General features: G+C 40.2%; 2 protein-coding genes and 1 long non-coding RNA gene across 3 annotated transcripts; 1 reads left to right on the plus strand and 2 right to left on the minus strand.

Annotated features, from left to right (window-relative positions):
• Nucleotides 1-1227: 1227 nt before the first annotated feature.
• On the minus strand, nt 1228-5827 carry pex12 (peroxisomal biogenesis factor 12). Its single transcript, XM_085785052.1, has 4 exons — nt 5581-5827; nt 4424-4560; nt 3745-4280; nt 1228-2214 (listed from the first exon to the last, which is right to left on the minus strand). Exons 2-4 carry the CDS (start codon nt 4544-4546, stop codon nt 1797-1799), a joined length of 1077 nt encoding a protein of 358 aa, XP_085641178.1. The 5' UTR covers nt 4547-4560; nt 5581-5827; the 3' UTR covers nt 1228-1796.
• A 769-nt stretch (nt 5828-6596) lies between these two features.
• On the plus strand, nt 6597-14675 carry LOC146983460 (uncharacterized). The gene is made up of 6 exons (XM_085785450.1): nt 6597-6709; nt 8816-9241; nt 10419-10564; nt 13139-13307; nt 13399-13561; nt 14311-14675. The coding sequence occupies exons 2-6, from the start codon at nt 8933-8935 to the stop codon at nt 14610-14612; spliced, it is 1089 nt and encodes a 362-aa protein (XP_085641576.1). The 5' UTR covers nt 6597-6709; nt 8816-8932; the 3' UTR covers nt 14613-14675.
• Nucleotides 14676-20643: 5968 nt separating this feature from the next.
• LOC146983461 (uncharacterized) lies at nt 20644-22004 on the minus strand. Its single transcript, XR_015036359.1, has 3 exons — nt 21911-22004; nt 21719-21825; nt 20644-20904 (listed from the first exon to the last, which is right to left on the minus strand). It is a non-coding gene; the product is annotated as an uncharacterized LOC146983461 (long non-coding RNA).
• Nucleotides 22005-23460: the final 1456 nt, after the last annotated feature.

Genomic DNA, 23460 nt, shown 5'->3' on the forward strand with positions numbered 1-23460 from the left:
GGTTCCAACATCTTTTTTTGGGAAGTGACGTGTTGAGGAATGTTTACAATTAATTAATTGTGATGTTTAATACCGTGATTAGTTGTACAAACAAGTTATCGTGACATCTCTAGCCTGTATCTTGGTGGAGTTCACGCCCCTTTGTAGGAAATCAGTGATTTACTGTAGCGTCATCTGGGCAAACTGTTGAGGGATGTCTGGGGGCTTGTTTACCACCTGATTTCCAACCTGACTCGAATATTGGACTTATTGCATCAGTACACTCTAATCTGAACTGACTGTTTCAGCTGTTTGTGCTAAGCTACAGTAAGCTAACTGTGTCCAGTCTGCATTTCCCATTATGTCAACATATACCTTGAAGGTTTGGAGCTCCCTCTCTGTACAATGTCTCGTGCCACCACAGAATCAGCCAGCAATCTGTTCTCTGCCTCATTAGAAAACTTCACACCTTTAAAAAAAAATGTTGTTGCATTTATTCACTGGAAAATTAGAATCATCAAAGCTTCACATTAGCTTAACAGTAAACTAACATTTTTAGAGAAACATCTTTAGACAGACTGATGCTTCACTTTCAAAAGTTAGGTTAAAATAAAAAAAAGAATTTACATTTAAAAAATGTCAGATATCCCTTCATTCCTTATGTAAAATGCAATACTATTAATTCAATTAATAGGATTAACATTTATTGGAAAGTATTGTTTTAATAATCAATTAAACATAATGTCACAGTACTATCACTGGCCACATCTTTTTGAGATGACTAATAGATTTCTGTTGCAGTAACTCACCACTGACCACTGTGTTTCCAATCAAAGATAATATTTGTTACAGTACTTAACTGATTATTACATAATACCTTGTAGAAGAAGTGCCATTGCAAACATTTTTAGGGGAAAACAATTTGTGTCAAATAAATTATCTAACAATATGTACAGCACAGATAAATAACACTGAATATTACATATCGATATCGATTACAGATTCTGATTGGCCAGTGAGCGCAGTTTTGACACTGCGCACCCGGGTAAAAGGCACAGACGGGGGACAGTGAAAGCATCACAGAGCGCATACAGCAGGATTTTCTCCCTTAAAGGGATAGTTCAACATTTTGGCAAATTCGCCTATTGCCATAATTAACTGATAAATAAAGGTAATGAACCTACTCCAGTGACTATAGGGATTATAGTCACTGGAGTAGGTTCATTACCTTTACTTATCGATGCATATTGTTTTGAGATCTGCCGTGTCTGGAATGTAGTTCCGGCTATGCATTTGCCTCGAAAACAACTCTGTCTCGTAATGTTACATTATCATTTCATAGCGTGGCAAATGTGCAGGTCACAACTTGACCACAAGAGCGTTTCAGAGTTGTTGGATTGTGTATTTGATGAGTTTGATGAGGGATACCATTCACCGCCATTGTGTTTGCTGAGCAGCTCACGTCTCTGCCCCATGGATCTCAAAACAACATGCACTGATAATTAAAGGTAATGAACCTACTGCTATGACTATAGGGATTATGGCAATAGGCAAATTTACCAAAATAATGAACTACCCCTTTAAGTTTTGAATATTTTTCAGTCTGAAATGGAAATTAAACTGTACATCTAATTCAGCCCTGAAAAGATGAATCAAAAGTTTTGAGTACACTGGGAGATTTTTTTTATATATATATATATAAAAGTAAACAAAATGATCCATTGTCTCTCCCACAGCGTCCTGCAGCTACTCAACACTCAGCATGAGGCTGCAGAGGGAAACATTCACAGATTAAGTGATGCAGTGTTTGTGGCTGTCTAGCTCTCCGGTGAGTAGATCTTGACGAGGTGCTGCAGCTCGGTGGGGTAGCCGGTGAGCGGGCAGCGGTGGTTGGCCTTCACGTACATGTAGATGCAGCGGTAGCAGAAGACAAAGCCGGAGGTGGACAGCACCGTGGTGTTGGTCCGCGGCCTCCGGCACAGGGGACACCTCCTGCGCTCCGTCTCCCCTCCCCGCTCGCCCCCGCGGCTTTTCTCCTCCTCCTCCTCCTGCAGGTGGAGGGGGGGCGGAGGAGCAGGGAGGGAGGTGAGGCCTTTCACAGCGTTCTGGTTTTCGGAGGAGTACCACCACTCCAGGAACTGCAGGAAGAAGACACCCATGGACAGAGAGGTGGAGAGGGGGACGGCCACGCCCCTCGCCGCCCGCGACATCAGCCACCACGCTTTCTGTGTCAGGCTAGAAAGAGAAGCAATGCATTGTGGGTGATGGATTACAGATCTGACATTGACCGATTCCAGAATATGTTTGCCTTCTTTATCTGAACCTTTCCAGCAACTTCTCAACTAGACAAAGTCAAAACTTAGTTACTATGTACAGTCCCTGGCAAAAGTATTCATAGTACTTGAACTTTTCCACATTTTGTCACATTACAACCACAAACTTAAATGTATGTTATTGGGGTTTTAAGTGATAGACCAACACAATTAAAAGGAGCATATAATTGTGAAGTGGAAGGAAAATGATAGATGGTGTTCAAGACTTTTTACATCTACACACTGAAATTTGTGCCCATTCTTCTTTGGATGATTGGATAGAGAGCGTCTGTGAACAGCAGTTTTCAAGTCTTGCCACAGATTCTCAACAGAATTCAGGTCTGGGCTTTGACTGGTCCATTCTCACACATGGAGATGCTTTGATAAACCAGTCCGTTGTAGCTCTGGCTGTGTGTTTAGGGTGGTCGTCCTGCTGGAAGGTGAACTTCCGTCCCAGTCTCAAGTCAACAGCTTGTCCTGTATCTAGCTCCATCCATCTTCCCATCGACTCTGAGCAGCTTCCCTGTCCCTGCTGAAGAAAAGCCTCCGCACAGCCTGATGCCACCACCATGTTTCACAGTTGGGATGGTGTGTTCAGGTTGATCTGCAGTGTTAGGTTTCTGCCACACATAGCGTTTTGCATGAAGGCCAAAAAGTTCAATTTGTAAAACTTCTTGAACACCATGTTTCATTCTCCTTCCATGTATGCACTTCTTTGTGTTGGTCTATTACATAAACTCCCGATAAAATACATTTAAGTTTGTGGTTGTAACGTGACAAAATGTGGAAAAGTTCAAGTGGTATGAATACTTTTGCAAGGCCCTGTATGTGTGGACTAGCTCTCAAATTTTATTTAACTTTATTTTAACCTGCAACATAACATCAACCACCACATTCTTTCTGCTAGATTTTGTCATTTCACATTAAAGGGGAACTATGCAAGTCCGGTCACTTTTCCGCTGTTTTGCTAACCCTCCTCCCGGCCATGTGCATTTGTTTTCAACTAAGCCGTCGAGAAAGCAATCCATGGAGCAGTAGATCATATACAATGTTACAATGTGTATATTTGTGTAGTCTTATCTGTCATAAACAAGCGATTACGGGTTATGGGAAGCGATTGTGTCACGGCTGAGACAAAAGCTGGGACACCGGGTCGGAGGCTCTGATCTTGCTAGGTTGGTTTTCAGCCAAGAAATGCTACGTGGAAGGCAGAGAGCCTCCATTCTCCCTGGAACAAGTTACAAGTCATTGATTTAACCATCACAATCACTCTCAAGCTGTTTAATTAAGGTAAAAAAAATCTTGCATAGTTCCCCTTTAAGTTATTTTTGTAAATTCGGTCTTATTTCTTCTGTTTATGATATATGTGTGAGTGTGTATTTATATACATATATTTTTTTGATTTTTTACTTTCTAAGTGTAATACGCAGACACCTTTGGGATTTGACTGTACCTCTGCTCAGCTGGGTATCCACTGCTGCTGCTCTTCAGCTCCATGTCTCTTAAATCCTGGGCATTGAGTCGTGCCAGCCTCACCCTGGCCAGCCACAGCAGGGGACTGTGGGTCCTGGCGACTCCAAAGATAAAGAGCAGCTGCTGGCAGAAGCTCAGCGCCTGCCAGGCCGACCTGACATAGGGGTACGCCGCCACGGCCGCCCGGTACAGCCTCTGGCTCCTGGTCTGAGCCAGCTGGATGGAGAAGTCGGCCTCGTCCCTCTGCCGCTCCAGCACGGCCTCCAGCTTGGCCCGCAGGTATGGCACCAGGCACAGGAGGAGGAGAGATCGCCAGTGCGACTTCCCGCGCAGGCCCAGCAGAACGGACGACGCCCGTCCTCCAGAGACCCTCTTGAGGCCATAGAAGTTCTCGGAGAAGGAGGCGCTGCAGTGGGACAGGAAGTGGTTCTGGAGGAGCAGGTCCAGCAGCAGGTAGAGCTCATCGAAGCGTCGCCACAGGCAACCGAAAAGAGACGGGTTGGACTCCGCCAGGACCTGAGGTCAAATTAAAGAAACATAATTAAACACAACACTCGCTGATGATGAACTTGACATTCATTTCCCTGTATCTATAAACAATCGGTCCCCTGGCTTTTTGTCCAGGTGTGGTTGAGTGATGTCACTGTGATGTCACTCACCTTGACAGCGTGTCTCAGCGCAGGTTTCACAGCCTCCATCAGAGACTCCTGAGCCAGGACCTCGAACACAGACGGCTGCTCGTTGACAGAGGTGGAGGTGAGGTGAGCTCCGGCCCCAGCCATGGTGCTGCTGGTCACTACACCAGAGGAGAAAGAAGAAACAATGCTCATAACACCAGCTTTCTTTTTTCTTTTTTTCTTTTTTTTTTAGAAAATAATGTTTTTGTTGTTTCTCTTTACTTCATAAGTGGTTTGACAAGTAGGAACCATTCATTTTTATCAGTTGTTTCTTCCCGGCGTACATGAACCATGGCCATTTTACCAGTGAAGATATTGTTACATTGCATATACAAGTTATATCATATCTTCCTATCTCAGACAAAATGCTTCACTAAAAAAAGTTTTACATACTATGCAGATGAGTATGGAGCCAGACCGACCACACATGATGAGCTGGGTCAGACTTGAAACATTGTTTATAATATATTAGCCTGTTTATAGCATCCTTCCTCCCTGCAGCTGTCAGACTCCACAACAAGAGTTGCTCTCAGCACTAAACATAATTCAAATGTGCATTTATACTTCTCCTTATCCAATATTTTGTCTTAATCATAGCCTAATCTTAACCATACTTTATTACAAATACTGCTTTTCTTTATCTTTAGCCATTATCTTTCCTATACATTTCTTTGCTGCTGCAACCCTGTAAATGTCCCCATTGTGGGACAAATACAGGATTATCTTATTCGATCTTATCTTATTGACAAGAACCAGTGGATCAGTAGAGGAGGTGTCATTGACCTGTGGGGAGTTAAAGTTCATTTGAAGTTGAATTTTAAGCGTTTAAACATGAAACCTCCTTCACTGCAGAGTTCCTGCACAGTGTGAATTAAATAATCAATAGTCAAGTGCCTTGACATCATGTTACCGTGATGCAGCACTCAGCAGATCAGACTGAGCTGTCCTGGTAGATGGAGGCTCTGATTTCTCGGCTCAGAGCTTCGTCAGACACTAAATTAAAGCGCTTCCGGTTGCAGTAAACACCAACAACACACTGCACCGCTGCTTTAACTCCAGTTTACACGTTACCAGTGGAGCCAGACTGGACTGACCCGGGTTATTCATGCGGACATGTGGTCTAGAACTGGTCAACGTACCTCCCTCTGTTAGCTGTTAGCCGTTAGCCTGGAAGTTAGCAGGAGCAGGTCGCTGACGTTTCTCCGGGCTCCGTGAACATCACACGGTCACTTCACACACACACACACACACACACACACACACACACCCCTGGCCCCGGTAAACACACACACACAAACACACGCTTGTTAATGTCCATGTCTCCTGTGTTCACTGGCAATGCACAGTTCATCCACAGGTGCATCCATGGTGCACTCCAAAACAACCACTACTTCCGCACTCAAAACGTGATGACGTAGGCGGACGTAGTTCCGGTTGTTTGTTCAGGCTCCTGTAAAAAATCCATTCAAGAAATTAATGTCAGGATTAAATTAAAGGATGGGAACTGAATTCAATCCAGGAAATTGTATAATTTGCCAGTAAAGAATAATAATAATAATAATTTAAAAAAAAATATATATATATAGTAAAAAAAAAAGCGCTATATAAATACAGACAATTTACCAAATACAGACCATTACATTATAATTACTATTATTATAATATTATCAAATTATTTAAACGGGCCTACTTATAATTACATACATAGATATATAGCACAATTTCAGTCTGTTCCTTTATCTAAACATAGCCTACATGTAGTCTACATTTGACCTATCCAGCCTTTTATGCGACAGCAGTGATGCATGTCTATGTGAAAATCAGCTGTGGTTCTGTTCCTCTGCCCATCTGGCTCACCCAGTCGTTCACACACAAACTCGTCTCAAGCTGTTAAGAGTCTTTATATAATATTTAAGTCAGCGAAAACAGACAGATGGAAGGACTCCAAGGCTCCCTGGTGGTATTAAAGGGAAAGCGAGAGGGGGGGGAGAGAAACCAAAACATGGTGAAAACATCAGACAAACTGCCAGAGTTCAGTGGATGAGAGGAAACATTTGGTGATTGGAGAGGATTAGAGGATTACTGACATAGCTGACTGCACTAAGAGTCTCCATCAGCATCAGCATCATCACTGTCTTTGTTTCCCTCTCCATGTCTCATCGTCTCCCCGTCCGTCTTCACAGAGCCGTTTTGTGTGGTGAAGTCAGAAGACATGAAGAAGTCATTGACGCAGGATGGAGACGTCTGGATTCCTCATCAACAGGAGAGGTGAGTCAGGTGGTTGTTGCATATTCATTTTACACTCATTTCAGTGTGTTTTTTACAGTGTCATAATGTTAGATGATCAGATTTCACCTTGAAAATTAACACTTGACAGTTTTGACAGATTTTGACAGGTTTTATTGTCCTCCAGTTATATGAGAGAGTGAAAAGTTTATTATCAACAAAACTATTTTGTCCAGTGTCTCTTAATCATATAGCCTGTTATGTTGTGCATGAATAATTATGAAAAAACAAACAGCCCATTGCTTTCCAGTGAATTAGAAATGAATACAGAAAACCCGTTATTGCTTTCATACTATGTCATACATGAAACAACAAAGTCATCAGAGATGTTCGCTGAATTTAATCCTTTTCCGCTGCACTCCTCTTAATGGCTGTGATTATGCAATTACATTTGGGTGTGAAAAGGCTATAGAGTAAAATGAAAAACCTGTGTTGAAAACAAGCGTCATAATTATGACCTGCTTTTAAAATAATCCAGTTTTGTAATGGTGATAATTTGGTGCTTGTGCTTTTGATGCTGTTATTTGATTGTAGGGAGTTTGTGTGAGCGTATCAGTGCTGAAATACTACGTATTGTGCACATGAATATTTTGTTTTCCACAATATGAAGGGTTCATGGTTAAACAAGCCAAATTGTTTTTTTTGTTTTGTTTTTATTCAAATGGAGGGAGGGACAGATGCTGTCCTGTGAAAACAAGGTCATACTGTAGGTCGTCTGTGCAGCAGGTTATTATGACCCAGAGTTAACAAAGGGCATGTGATGCTGTGGAAGTGCCTTTTTACAACTAAAACCCCAATATTCATCTGAACCTAAACAAAAGGTGGTGGTGCCTAAACCTACTGGTAACTAAACTGTTACATTAACCACAGTCAGTGTGGCTTTTAATGTAACAATGACAAAAGAGGTCCAGCGGAAACAGGAAGTAACGCTCGCCATGGGACCTCAAGTGAACATTAAAATTTAATTTTGTGATCCGACTGAATTGTGCCATGAAAAAAAAATATGACCATCCTCTACTTATTTAAAACATTGTATTTCATGCCAAGAAATCAGCAGTTTGTTGTGAAACTATTATAAAATAAAATTCCGAATCTGTAAGACTAGGTGGCGTAGGTGACGTTGCACACCACATGCCGCCCTTTCCCGTGTCAGCTACTCCACTGCCTGTCACTGTAGTCCGTAGAGCCGTCTTCCAACAAAATACATTCTTCCATTGCCGTTTTGTGACAAATTGCTGATTTCTTGGCATGAAACGCGATGTTTTAAATAGGTTAAGGTCATATATTTTTCTCATGACACAATTCAATCGGATCACAAAATAAAATTTCGACTCCCATTCACTTGCATGGAAATTTTTTTCCAGAACTGAGGTCCCATGGCGACCTTCTCTTCCGCTTAGTCTCTCTATACTGTACAAGGCTGATATTTACACAGAGCTGTGTTCAGATGTATGTAAAACTTCATACAGGGCTCAGGTGGTCACAAGGTATTAAGAAATGTTTAAAACATTTATTATACCAACAAAACATTCACAGTGGCATGCAAAACATGAAAAACTCAGCAGCAATATTGAAAGCAATATCAGTGTATTATTTTAGTTTTCTACAATTTTAGAGTGAAAAGGGGAAACAAAGCAGCAGCCTGCAAAAGAATGGGAAACCCAGGAGACTTGAGCTCTCAGATAACTTTGACCAAGGTATCAGACGATGCAAAATATTCGAAAATGCTTTAATGATTCTTTAAGTTAACTTGTAAAAAAGAAAAAGAAGAGAAAAAAAAGGAAAACATTGCATGTCCTGCGATGTGACTATTGAATGTGCACACATCGCGATGGCGATGCTCAAACCGTATTGTGCAACTTTTGCTGCGGGGCCCTTTTCCTTTTCTGTCATTTTGAAAATGTAAAAAAGATGGACATAAAATATGGGAATTTGGCATCTGTGCCTTTTGGAGATCATTTCATCTTCCACTTGCTTTTCACATCAACAAAAATTTTGACCAGGGGTGCTCAAACTTTTGCATGTCATATGTCTGATTTGCAGTAACTGATCTGAACAAATTGTCTTTTTATTTTATTTTATTCCCAGTTCCATCTTCACTGACTGCGAGGCTCGGCGAAGACAAGAGCAGAAATAAACCTCACAGCTTCTTTAACCTTCCTACGTTTTAACTGCTCCACTGGACAAACTGCCCTGGCGAGAAATATGAGTCTTCTTCTCCTGGCCCCCCTCCTTCTGTTGGCCTTCCATTCGCCCCCGCTGCTGCTGCTGCTCCCATCGGTTGAGTGTTCACACCAGTGTCCGCATGAGTGCATTTGCTATGAGCACGCCGACCTGGTTGACTGTCGCGATCGTGGGTTCCATCACGTTCCCAGGGGCCTCCCGCACGGCATGTGGCTGCTGGAGCTGGGGGGAAACAACCTGACCGAGATCTGTACCAGAGCCTTCAGCGGACTGTGGTCCCTGCGGGTGCTGGTGATGACAAACAGCCAGATACAGGAAATACATTCACAGGTGAAAAACGATGGGATGGCAGGAAGGATTTTTTTTCCTTGCCTTTCCTTAAAATGTTGGAAAAGACTGATTCCATGTTGGTGTGACGTTGTTGGAGAAGGACTTGAAGTGTCAGATCAAGCTCAGTGAAGTATTGAAATGAGTTGATGTGAAGTTAGTTAATAACTTCAACTATCTTAAATGTTAAACCTTGTCTGAAAGGTATACAGAGTTTGATTTGGTTTGATTTAGGGACATTTAGGGACAATCTGCACTTACATTAATCATTTTTAAAAAGAAAAAACCCCAGAAAAGACGGGTGCACCGAGTTAATTTCCATCTTTAGTCCATAAAACATAAAATACACATAATGTTTTGTACATTCCCATACTCATCATATAATATACACACCATAATACAACCTGAAGAATAGTATAGTAATTAAAAACGTGTATGAAAGTTAAAATGTAACATAATCACATAAATTATGTGAGGTACCCATCATGCACAAACTCTGAAATCCTAGCTGGCTCAAGTAAAAGAACATCAAGATGGTCAGAGGAGGAAACATCAGAGAGACTCAGCCACATGTTTGATTCTCAGTCAGACCCAGACCTGGGTGAGGAGTCTATGTTGAGACCAGAACCACAGACTAGCAGATAGATCATCAGAATGATTAGCACAAATAGCTTTTGTTATGTGTCTAATTTGTTCTTTGGCTTCTAACTGACAGTGGCTGATCCAGTGTTAGTAGTTGTGCTAAAGCAGACTCTTACTCTGTGCAGTGCATTTAGCCCCGCACCCTAATTCACACAAGATCACAGGATTTGTTCATTATGTTTGTGATGTATGAAACTTTGGCTGGTGGTGTGATATGTCTTGTATCATATGGAGCAGCCCAACATGACAAGTTAAAATCTTGATTTTCATTGGAATGGGTAAAGTAAATATATCAGTGTTTCAAGATGAAGATGAAGTTTTGCTAAATAAAAAATAATAAAAATAACTAATAAAAGAGAGTTGATGGGTAAATGCCACAAACAGATGAATTGTCAGGTTGTGAATAAGCTATGAAAGTAGTTGAAGTGTCATTTTTTAGATAAGAGATGGAAGGAGGTAGAAATAAGAAAATACATTTCTTTTGTTTTAAAATATGGGAACAAACAGTGACCGATTTTTCTTCTTTCTCTCTTCACAGGCATTTTTCTCTTTGTCTTTTCTGGAGAAGCTGGATCTGAGCTGGAACCAGTTGACAACTCTCCCTGCCGACTTCTCAGCCAGTCTGTCTGCTCTCAGAGAGCTCCGACTGGAGCACAACAACTTACACTACATAGCTGGATACAGGTACCGGTCTGTCACCATGCTCCATACTCCCATCAGACTCCTCCTTATTGTCAGTGCTGGTAAAAGAAAAAAGAAAAAAAGTCTATGCCATCATCTTTTCTTCTCCTTGACCTGATGTTTGATACCAGACTGTGTAGCAACAAGCTACTAATACAATAATACTGTACATCTATATCAACGATCTGAGCTCTTCACCTTGTCCTGAGACATTCTCCAAAGAGCTCATTCTTTCAGTCTTTACCAACACTGTTGTATCTTCACTTGGATCAAACCAGTGAGGTCCAGTACAGGCATCTGTATCATTTTGTGTCATATGTATCTCCATTATTTTGAAATTAATCTTCTGTCAAGGAAAAAAACATGTAAATCGATTTAAAGCAGTTGAAATCAACATTTTCACACTTGCTAACTGAGGTTTCTTTTTGGAAAATTTCCACTACAACATGTATCAACTCAAGCCTTCTTCCTACCAAATTAGATAAAAACTGGAAACCAAAATATACCCTATAATGCACATCACACTGAATAGTTCCATCATCGTGCCATTAAACAACACAAGCTGTAATCAGGCGCATGTATGAGTTATTTGGCCTCATCAACTCTAACTACAAACTCTCAGAGAGAGAACAGAGAGAGAGGAGAGCTGGAACAAAGGGAAGACAGTGAGTGCTGCCAGATCACGAAACAAACAAAACAGAGCAGCTTCTCTCCAGCACAAGTGGACAGTAGATGGAAGGTCAATCCCTCTCTGACGAGCTGATGACGCCAAACAGAGCAGCTGAACAGAAATAACAGCACTGCGACCCAGACAACAAAACACATTACGATTGATACAAACACAACAGTCCCCCCTGAGTTTTATGGAGAGACGTGCTTCTTCAAGCTCATTGGTTTGGTACATAACTGTACATAACCTGCCCACCACCATAGACTGACCAGCTAGTTAATACAGTACATCAAGATCATTATTTTTTTCAGAATAAAGACCAGAATCAGAGGTTAAAGGTCAGAAACTTTTTCATTTGACCCCAAACACAACTTAAAGGGATAGTTCAACATTTTGTGCAAATTGGCCCATTGCCATAATCCCTATAGTCTTAGGAGTAGGTTTGTTACCTTTAATTGTCGGTGCAAGCTATTTTTAGAACGACGGAGCAGAGCCACGAGCTGCTCAGAGCTACGCTACAGAGGCTCATGGGATTTCTTGATTTCCCTCATCAAACTCACCAAATACACAATCCAACAACTCCAAAACGCTCTGGTGGACAAGTTGTGACCTGCACATTCACCACGCTCTGAGATAATAATGGAACATTAACCTCTTCATGCAGAGGCCATTTTTGGCAATTTCCGCCTGTTTTTGTATCACTGCAATTAAAGCTTTTTAACTACAGAAGTACTAATCCCACAACTATGGTTTATGGCTTAAATGAAAGACAACCTTTGTCCCTTTACATCTATATCTATGAAATATTGAATTGAGTCATTCCATAAAAAACTGAGCTTCTGAAAATACATTTCTTTTTTGGAAAAAAAAAAAAACGAGTTTGAAATTTTTGGTGAAAAGGTGATATTTCAAAATCCTAATCATAAAACAGGTTGAATTTTACATCTATGGTTCACACACTCCCTGTCCACATATGTACCAAATTTTAGGTTGATATGTAAAACTACTGAGGCACTATAGAGTTTTTCCAAAGAGTGTCCCTTGGCGATGTCCAGTGTGCAAAACCTGTCCAAAATTGTCCAATTTGGCTAAAATGCAGAGTTGTTTTCTAAGCAAATACAGAGACTGCTTGCCGAAGAACTTTCCCCGACGGGAACGCGCATCAGCAGTTTTGCCTGAATTTACATCAAAAACAACTCTGTCTCGTAATGTTCCGTTATTATCTCATAGCGTGGTGAATGTGCAGGTCACAACTTGTCCACCAGAGTGTTTTGGAGTTGTTGGATTGTGTACTTGATGAGTTTGATGAGGGAAACCAAGAAATCCCATGAGCCTCCGTAGTGTAGCTCTGAGCAGCTCGCGGCTCTGCTCCGCTGTTCTAAAAATAGCTTGCACCGACAATTAAAGGTAACAAACCTACTGCTATGACTATAGGGATTATGGCAATGGGCCAATTTGCCATAATGTTGAACTATCCCTTTAAAATCAGTCCTATATGTTGTTGTCCTTTGTATAGAGGCATCTGTTGGCTAATAGGTTTGTCATATCAACCTAGTAAGTCAAGGCAAGGCAACTTTATTTGTATAGCCAATTTTTACAAAGGGTTTGTCTCAAAGGGCTTTACATGGCATCATAACAACATCCTCTGCCCTTAGACCCTCACATCCACTGAGAAAAAACTCCATAGTAAACCTTTTAACAGGGAAAAAATTGGAGAAACCTCAGGGTGAGCAACAGACGAGGGATCCCTCACCTAGGACGGACAGACGTGAAATAGAAGTTGTATACAGACAAGAGAACAGCACAGAATATGGGAAAACATGGAAATTGAATCAGTCAGTCAGTTTTCTAAGAGACGATATCCAGCTCTGATCGTTCACCTCTGTGTCTCGTCCTCCTGTCGTCAGCCTGGAGTATCTGGACAACATGGAGAAGCTGGATCTCAGCTACAACCAGCTGGTGTCCATGAACCCCGGTGTGTTCAGGGGCCTCTCCAGGCTCAGGCAGCTCTATCTGCAAAACAACAGACTGACTGTGTTGCAGCAGGGGAGCCTGGACATGCTGCCTGGACTAGAGGTACAGTACGCACCTAACTGCTGAAAGGATCATGTGTACAACATTGTCTAATGTTCACCTGTCTGTGTGTATGTGTGTGTGTCTGTCTCAGGTGCTCCTGCTGAGTAACAACAACATCTCCAGGATAGACACTGATGCTCTGGCTCCTCTCTACAGCTTGGCAGTCCTGGCTCTGGATGGAAACAACCTTCATCACCTCAAGTTTAAAACCTTCATCAGTCTGCACACAACAGCCACACACATCCAGCTGTCAGGTGACGACAACACCTACTGTGTTCACTTTGTTTTAATTTTTGTTTTCATCATGTGATGTGACCATGCACCACACACTAGATCTTATTTATGAAGTCCACCTGGAAGAAATACAATCACACTCTCCTCCTCCAGTGTTACAGTGTTGAACAATGTCCAGATGTGTTTTTTCAGAACATTATGATGTCACAGTGAAGTTGACCTTTAACCTTTTGGACATAATATTTCATCATTGTTGAGTTAAACTGTGTCATAATCAGTGCTTTAAATACCTTTTTTGATCCATCCAATGTGCTTGATAAGTTTCTGAAGTTACTAGCCATTCAGAAAGTCCACTAGCCATTAAAATGGAAAAAAGAAAAAAAAAGACAGATGAGTGTCATAGTCACGTCACGTGTGATAGCCACCAAAGTGAATTTTAACCCACATTTGGCGGGTTGGTGGATATTAATTTAGAGCCCTGCCCATAATTATCGTATAATTTGACAACTCCACCACGACTCCAATCATTTTATCATTGAGCGTGATTAAAGAATTATACCAGATGATAAGGGATTAAATATTCCATTCATGAGAATAGGACCACAGCCAAATACTAAAGACAATCTGTTTGAATGAATAATTAAATTATGATAAGAGGAGTTTTAAAATTGATGTCATTACAGAATAAAGAGCACAGTTGACTTTTCTAATCTACATTTTCCCCTCACCACTCTTCCTCCACTATTCATCCTTCCTGTTGCCCCACCAGGAAACCCATGGAGCTGTGACTGCGAGCTGCATCGTGTCTTCAGTAAGATCCTGCACGTCCGCCACCTCCACGTCGACGACTACAGGAACGTGACCTGCCAGGACCCGCCGCAGCTGACGGGGGCTTCGCTGGCCTGGGTGGACAGCCGGCTCTGCATCGCAGAAACCGCCACCGTGCTCGTCATCACCATCACCGTGCTGGTGACCGTGGTGGCGGCACTGGTGATGGCCGAGAGGACCAGGAAGAGGAACAGTGGGAAGAACTGGGACACCGAGTCACAGAATCAAACTCACGGTTCCTGAAAAACCAGTATGAAATACCAAAGTCATGAAGAGAGAGTGGAGAGACTGAAGTGTTCACTTCCTGGGTGATCACTTGAAAGGACAAAAAAGATTTGTGAGGACATTCTGTAGTTTGAGTTTTTGGTCACGTTTCCACTTCAAAATATACACTGTTGCCCATAAAGTTGGAATAATTTTGTTTTCAGACACATTCCTATTATTATTTCTATTGATACACATCAGTAATTCAATTCAATTCAAAAATACTTTATTTGTCCCCATTTAAAAGAGCATTAAGTAGCTTAAAAACCACCTTTGACCAGGTGCAATGATTACACACGAGTCCCAGTTACCCAGGTGAAACCAATCATGCTTGTTGGACAGGTTGCCACGACGTCTAAATGCGTTGATCTGTGTCAGAGGTGGCCATACTCAATATAGATGACTGAGTGACAGAAAGAGTAATATTGGACATTCTTATGCATAAAATCACCTCAAATATATGTGTTTCTGTTAAACTGACCAAGGTTGAAAAATTGCAACAAAGCCCTCAGTGCTATTGTTCAATACACCCAATTTTGTACAGTTTGCAAAGGTTAAATGAAGTTTTGACAAGATACACTTTATCTATCAAGAATAAACCACAATGTCACAATCATTTCATGAGAAGAGGTAAAAAAAAAATGTATTCCAACTTTATGGGCAACAGGGTGTTTTCCAGACCCTGAAATATATATAAATATATATTTTCTTTGTAGAAACATTGAGCATTTTTAGTTAAGTCAGAGATTTTCTAGCCCTGTAAATAAAAGCTTTACTATAATGTTCACACAGTGTTATTACTGTTTATAAAGTAGTTTACTAGAGGCTTTTAAATCCACCAATACAGACAATTCACTAAGAAAATGTATGATAACTAATTGGTAATGTGGTAAAGGGTTATTTCATAAGGTTGAGTCCAGACTTTTAGCCCAAGAACTTTGGATCCTACATTTCCCATAGAGCAACACAATTCAGTCTTTCATTCCCGTCCTGGTGAACACCTTCAAGCTCCACATGTCCACTGTCAATCATCATTAGGACTGATACACTCAAGAATAAACTAATCTCTGTATAAAGTTCTGTGTCCCTGAGTGATGAATAGATCCCAACATCTATAACTATAACTTCATGATTCAGTGCAACCTACACTCAAAGCAAAGGTTTTACTTTTTTTTTTCACATGATGGAAGCCAGTGGGCCACGTTTGATATCAAGATGTACGTAAAACATCTTAAAACTTTCCCAACCTGTCTGACCTCAATCCATTTACCTGGACCTTTGAAAAAGTTCATCCCCACTGACAGTGTCTTTTACAGCCTAGACCTCGACCAACATAGGGATTTTCTGCTGCCAGCCCTGGAGATGGAGCTACTCCTCAGCTACAGACTTCATTCATCTCTCCTCTTCCTCCACTGCAGCAGGATTCTTATTTGTGGAGGCTGTACACCTATTGACTACCGGCCATTGTGAGTATATGGTTTTGCTTTTGGGCTCCAGCTGAGCTCTCTTTGTTCATGTTGCAAACCAACAGCTTTTACAACCATTTTGCAAGTTGTGTACACTCACAACTGTTTTGAATCAGCTTTTGTTATTTCTCATTTGTGTTGTCTCTTTTGTGCCATATTCTCTTGCTTCTGTGTAACTCTAGTTGAACATAACTGTTCATTCAAAACATAAATCTTTCAAAGTGCAATCCATAATATCAAAGTAAACTTCGTAAACTTCTTCTGGATGCACCCCATGTTTGGGGTATGGATACTGTCAGATGTCTCCAAAACATTTTAGACACTTGTTTTTACAGTGTGACAGTCTGATAGATGGACAGCAGCAGAGACAGAGGCCTTGATAAGGACCATATGGCTCCTGACACCACAGTGGATTAGTGCTGGACCCATGGGGGAAAGAGAAAGAGAAACAGTCCTATTGAGGTTACAGTAAAGGCCAGATGTCAGGATGATACATTCATTCAATTTGTGGGCTACTGAAGGGAATTATAGAAACAGAGGCCAGACAGGACTGATATACAGTGGCGTGCACAGACTTTTTGAAGGTCAGGGGCAAAAAGGAAAAAAAAGGGCACAGTACGCGTATTGGCCCCTAGAGGACACTTTAGCACATGTTTTTCAACAATTGGTTAATTAAAGGTCTAGTGTGTAAAATGGGGGTAAAACCGTGACATCTAGTGTTCAGATTCTAGTCTGCAGCGCTCGCTCACTCGCACTCACCCCTCTCGTCGACAAAGTGATGGTGGCCTCTGGGGACAAAAAAGCCTGTTTACCACGACTGGGAGTATTTCAGTAGCATGGACTGATGAGGCGAAAATCGAAACCATTTTACTATACAGTATGTCTGCTGTTTCCTACTCCTTCTTCTTCCCTTCAGCCTCCTTCTTGGTTGGTTTATTGATGTATGCGAAACTCGCAAAACCTGCTCTCTGGCTGGCTGGATTTTCCGTTCGGGCTGCCGTACAAACATTGCGGTGCAAGATGGCGACACTCTCAAAAGCAAGACCCTTGCTATATGTATAAAAGAATAATTATAAGGCTATGAAAACCTAACCAATTTAATTAGCGATTATACACTTATACAAATATGGTTTTGGTCTTGCACTTGTCAAGCTACAGCGTAAGCAGCAGCGATGGTCGAGGCACAAGACCTGATCCAGAGTTTTCCAATGAGGAAGTAAATGTAGATGAGCCTGCGCCCCAGTTTTCCAATTTGTTTGTTTGTTTATGTGAGAAAAGTGTGTTTAGACAGAATGTCAATTATGGGAGAGGAATATTTTTCCACATAAAATACATCTGGAGAGGACCTCACTGTTATTACCACACAGAAGTGAACTAAATGTAGTTGATACTTGACATAGTCCACTTATGATACAAGAGGAGATCTCTGAGGGACTGTGGGACTGCACATCCATGTTAGCTAAAGTGAAATCAATAAAGACAAATTCAACCTCTCTGCCCTTCTTAGATAATAGGTTTTAAATCTGAGCAGAACAGACTGGAACAACAGGGATTAGAGGGAGATTTACCTCACAGTGACTGACTGACTGACTGACTGACTGACTGACAGACAAGGATATTTCAGACACTATAGTGGTGGGTCCGAGGGGGGGAGGGGGAGTTGTTTCTCTTATCTCTAATGGATGACAGAGAGTAATGGTGGAAATGTCCTGCTCTGTGAGCAGTTTTCCAACATCATATCTGTCTCTTACCGCTCTGTTAAATGCAAAATGACATACAGCTCCTTTAAATGTGTTATAGCTGAGAAGCTAGCAAATATGAGGATGTCAATATTTATTTGAAGTTGTTTCTTGCTATCTGATGACCTCTGAGTTTAATTTTGACTTTACTATTAGCTCTATTTTTGTCTCCACCTATCAGTTTGAAGAACCCATTGCAGTACTAGTGTTACATTTATATGCCTTGCCTTCCACTGTCTGTCTTGCTGCTTTACCTGTATGACTGAATAGCTGTTTGTTAACCTGAGTTTACTAATAGAGTCTGGTAAATGATGATTTGGTTTAGATAATATTTTCACAGTTTGATTGTAAATCCAATTTACATGACTTTATAAATGGTAATCACATGTAAATTCATTCAATAGTGACGTAAACACGCTTGTTTTTTTTAATTGAATTCTAGAGAATTTCATGTCCAGCTGTAGGACTGGCAAGAGTCATTTTTGTAACAGCCCCGGCTATCCAGCAGGTGGAGACATCCCACAGATAATTTTTCATTCATTTTTCATTTTTTTCATTTTTTCATTTCATCCAAGTAGAAGGAGTAGGAGTGTGAGATGTCAAATAGCCTATATGCTGCGTGCGTGCTCTGGGGTTGAATTATGTGATTCCATTGATATGTCATCCAACATTAAGTAAAAGTTACACACCACATTCAGTTCCCCCCTCATCAAAAGCTGTGAGAGCTGTTAAAGTAAAATGCCAGATTGTATTGAACACACACACTGACTGGTTAAAGGTCCCTTGTTGTATAAAGTGAAATTTCCAAGTCTTTTTTGATTATAAAAAAGGTATAGAGCCAATCAGAAGAGAGACTGGGAGCCCCCTCTCTTCTGATTGGCTCACTGGTCTGTTGATTCTAGAGCTCCAGAGAGAAGCTGAGAGAGGAAATGTAAAACTACAATGAGTAAGTTTTTGCTTACAAATATGTAGTGTCTTCTTATGGATCAATACTTCAAATAAAACCGTGGAAAGTTTGTAAAATACCCTTTAAATATTTTCAGATCCATTGTATTTGTGACTTGATGTTGATGTAATCATAGGGATTTATATATTGTGACTTTACACTTATAAAAATCATCTTAAATGAACACAGCATTACACCTCCAAAAGAAGAGTTGATGACCAAGGGTTTTTAAGTAAACTTCATGTGGGGCTCATTTAGCATTACACTGTCCCTACACTGCTTCTGTTCTGCAAAAAAAGGTAAATAAATGATTGAATGATTACAAATCAACATGTACTGTATGTGCCTAGATTACTTATTTTATTATACTTAGTGGGCTGATTAAATAATGAAATCAATACACAATCAAACATCTGTGTAGCACTAAAAACTGTAGCCCAATCATTGACTTAATATAAACAGGCAAATAAATAAATTAACTGAAGAGTCCTGGCACAAAAATGTTTCCTGGTTGTAATGTCAGCATTAGCACCATGAATATAATGTCAGTACATTATGTATTTTAGGTCATTCCAGGTAAACAAGATGTTAATAATATTTGTAATCAAGATTCAAATTTAAGACAAATTAAAAAAGTTATTCCACACTTTTAATTTCTCATGTTTCACATCCTGTAAGATGTTTAATAATGTAGGTGTCTCCAGAAATAAAGCTGTGTTTTCTTTTAAATAAATAATTTTTGCTAGAAGAAGAAATGTATGACTTATTATGTGTTATTGTATACCTCAAAAAACTTAAACTTTAAATAGACACGTGTAGCCTACTATTCTGAAGAGAATCAAAAAGAAACATTTTACTAGTTATTACCTGAATGAACCAAGAAATGCACAATTAGTATTTTCCTTTCTTTATTCTGGCTGCAACAATTACAAGATTAAATTTAAAGAAAGAGATTGAGGAAAGTTAAAAAAAAAAAAAAAAAAAAAAAACTTCTTCCAAACACTCTCACAGACTCATATGAAAGTTCATTTTAAAAGTTGTATATTATTGATGCTGAGGCTGCAGCTGATGACCCTGAACAGCTGTGGGGTCAGAGCGGAGCTTCAGTTGACACAGAAACAACAGTTTGTTGCAGAGGTGTGTTGTTCGGAGGCCTGTTGCACAGATGCAGGTGTCGTTTGCAAAGGTTGTGGTGAGAGAGGAGGTTGCGGTTCCGTTGCTTCTCGGTGCAGAGAGCGACTCGCTGCTCTCTCCCTCCGACCACATCCTCTGCTCTGCTGTCGCTCTCGGCGCCTCCGCAGGGTTTGTTCTCCACTGACAACAGCCTCAGATGAGAACATTGATTTCCTGTTGGGTGCTTGACTCGCATTTGAACATCACATTATCCTTATCAAATATAATATGCAGCTGTAAACCTGCATGTGCAAAAATGGAAGAACTAGATCTGACTTAAATCCACTGAGGTAACTTTAAATGCACATATTTCACAGTAGTAGATTATTTTAGCGTGTAGATGTTATCAAAGACACTCTTTTTGTTTTTGCTCTCTGGAAAATCTCATGATCACTGAAATGACCCAGTTTACAGGACCGAGGCTTTGTGCAGGGGATGGAAAGAAAAGGCTGATTTTTCACAAAACCAACAGATAAGAAGGCAGCTAAAAATAATCCAATTTACTCTGTGATGTCTGTCACACAGACTGTAGGTGGGAAGTGCATTCCTGTCTTCATACAAGTGTGGAAACAAAAGGTGCACACTAACTACCTCCAACAAGTAGCTTTACAACTTACAGATGGAGAGATTACAAAAGGTTGTGTTTGTTATGTGTGTGTGCAGAAATAAGATGAACAATCATGTCATTTATCTCTTCTGAAATGTTTTATTGAGGAGAAAATTCAGCGTAAAGCAGCTCACAGGCTATTACACAAACAGTATGCATTGCTAGGTAACAATCAATATTGGATATTAAAACAGTTCACAGGGTTTAAAGGTCAAGCAAGTTGCTTTAATATGTGCAGAATGTGATTGGCTGATTGAAGCAAACGCGCCTAAACATCACTTCAATTTGAGTCACAGGAACCAGAGGAGTCGTCTCCGTCGTTCAGTTTCCCACGAAATCCCTACAACAAACACAGAGGGACACATTTTTAATGACTTATTAAAAGAATCTGTTTTCTTTCATTAATTCAACACACTGATGTCACCTGATGGGCATCAGGTGATTTCAATGTAATTGTAGTTTTACTTCTCAAACTCATGTCAAGCCTCAAAGTCAACACCTGTATCCCAGGGCCGGATTCAGCCTGTGGGTTGTTGCTAACTGGGCCCCAGTAGGGCCACGGGGGGTACCTGCTCAGATCTGGCACATCTCCATGACACCTCACCAGTGTGGCACTAGTCTAAATTTTGTTTTTGTATTTGTTCCACCTTATTAAGAAGATAAACAATTTACAACCATTAAAAAAAAAAAAAAAAAAAAATGTATAATTGACTTGTAGGATAAAGAGCACTTCCTGCAGGACAAATTGTTTTTTCTTCTTTGTGTTCTTTTGTTCTTCTCTTTTTTCCTGTGTTTTTTTTGTTTCTTTTCTTTTCTTTTCTTTTTTCAAATATTGTTCTCTCTAAGTAAATGGTAATGGGTGGGGTCACTCCATAAGCCCTCCTCGCATTTTCAACCTCACCGGTATGTTCCTTTCTACTCTACATTAAACTTTTTACTGTTTTTGTATGTGGAAATAAAGAATAATAATAAAAAGGCTGTATAAACATGTAAGTGCATGCATACAAATTTAAACTTGTAAGCCAGTGTGAAATTTCACAATTACAGTGATGTTGTAGTGGAGAACTAAGTGAAGTTTATGTGCTGCTCCACCTGTTTTATATATGTATATAAATATATATATTCATGTACACACAGTGATGTAATGGACCGACCTGAAGCTTCCACACCAGCAGCGTCACAAACAGTCCAAAGATGCCGCTCTTCCCGATCAAAACAGCGTAGGACATTTTGATGTTGTTTGAGACCCGCACAAATCTCCCTGTGAGAAAAGCATAACAGTCAGTGACATGTTTCAACAACGTTGGTGCTTTATGATCTAAATGTTCACACAAAACTGTACTGACCTCCTCGTGGTACTGGGAGGAGAAGAAGGGAGAGAAGGTTCAGTGAGTATAGAGTCATGATTCATGTCATTGATTGTTTGGAGCTGTAAGTGAACTTACATGTGGTCCCTGTGATCGAGTTTGACTTGTACACTGTTTCATTCCTAGTGAGGAATTTGACAGTGCAGGTGAAGTGGCTGTCAGGTGAGTACCACATTGTTAATGGGATTGTCAGCCTGCTGGTGATCTGGTAGGTTTCCCCATGGCGCCGGGCTGCTCTGTCAGTCGCTATTCCTTCTTTGGTAACTTCCCCATTGATCTTCCAGGACACACTCACATGGTCCGGGTAGAACTCAGAGGCCACACACACCAGGGTCTTCTGTTTTATCTCTTTGTTTTTATTGTGTCTACACTCTCTCTCTGATGGTTCATACACAGTCACTTTTGGAAAGGTGACATTACAGTCTGGTTCTGTGAAGACAAAATAAATTATTAGATTAGTCTGACATTTTGGAGAAGATTAAAACCGTGATGTAAACGTGTAGCTATAAGAAGCAGTTTAGCTCAATGTAAAGACTTACACTTTGTATTTCACTAAAAACTGACATGTGGAAATAAGGGTTCATCATTTAATGTCAGCTTTACCTGCCCAGTATTGACCACTCTGATCATCATCATCATTGGGATCATCGAACAATTAGCTAGTTAATTTATGAATCACTTTGCTGCATTCCAAATATTATTTCAGATTATTTCCAAGTGACAAATATGTCATTTGGAAATATAATATGATTATATACTCTAATATTTCCTCTAACATTATATTCAGAGGAAATATGTGTGAGAGTTACAGTACTGTATGTACTGTAGGTCAAATGTTGGTTTAGAGTTATGTTCCGGAAGAAGTAAACTTTTTACGTTCATACTTGGATTCTTTATGAATAAAACTGTGAGCTAAAAATAACTTTAATGTTAATGCTATTCTAAATATATTTTATGAGACATCCCCTGACTTATTAATGACTTTATAGTTCTGGATTCTAAGCATTTAATTACACAACTTGACTTTAGATCATGTGTGTTCAAAATTTGACAGAGACAATGTCACAACAGAAATTCTAATATTCAAAGACAATTTTATAAAATAATTTGGGTTTTTTTTGTTGTTTTTGTTTTGTTTTGCTGCGATAGTGCTGCGACCAAAATCTACAGGATTGTAGCTGATCACACAGACTCACTGCAAGTTTCAAGTCTTTTTGGTCTTTTTTGGATATTAACAACAAAATTTGAACAAAAACTTTAACACCATGAGAAAAATTTGAGAAAAACTTGGGTTGGGATTAATGTTAATTTAGGCTAATTTTCAAGATATTACACATTGTATCTAACTTTTGAATTCTCTAATATAGTAATATTTATAAATGTATCTAAGACTGTAAGACCCAGACCCAAAGAAAACCTCTGACTTGAAACTTACCTCTTCCACAGACTGATAAAGACTAATCTGGGCAAAGAGCCAGTTCTTCTGATGAAGAGCAGGTCAGGACTGACTAGTTCACATTAACTAAACT

The sequence above is a fragment of the Trachurus japonicus genome, chromosome 8, assembly GCF_045865225.1.
Source record: "Trachurus japonicus isolate A0001 chromosome 8, Traja_1.0".
Lineage (NCBI taxonomy): Eukaryota > Metazoa > Chordata > Actinopteri > Carangiformes > Carangidae > Trachurus > Trachurus japonicus.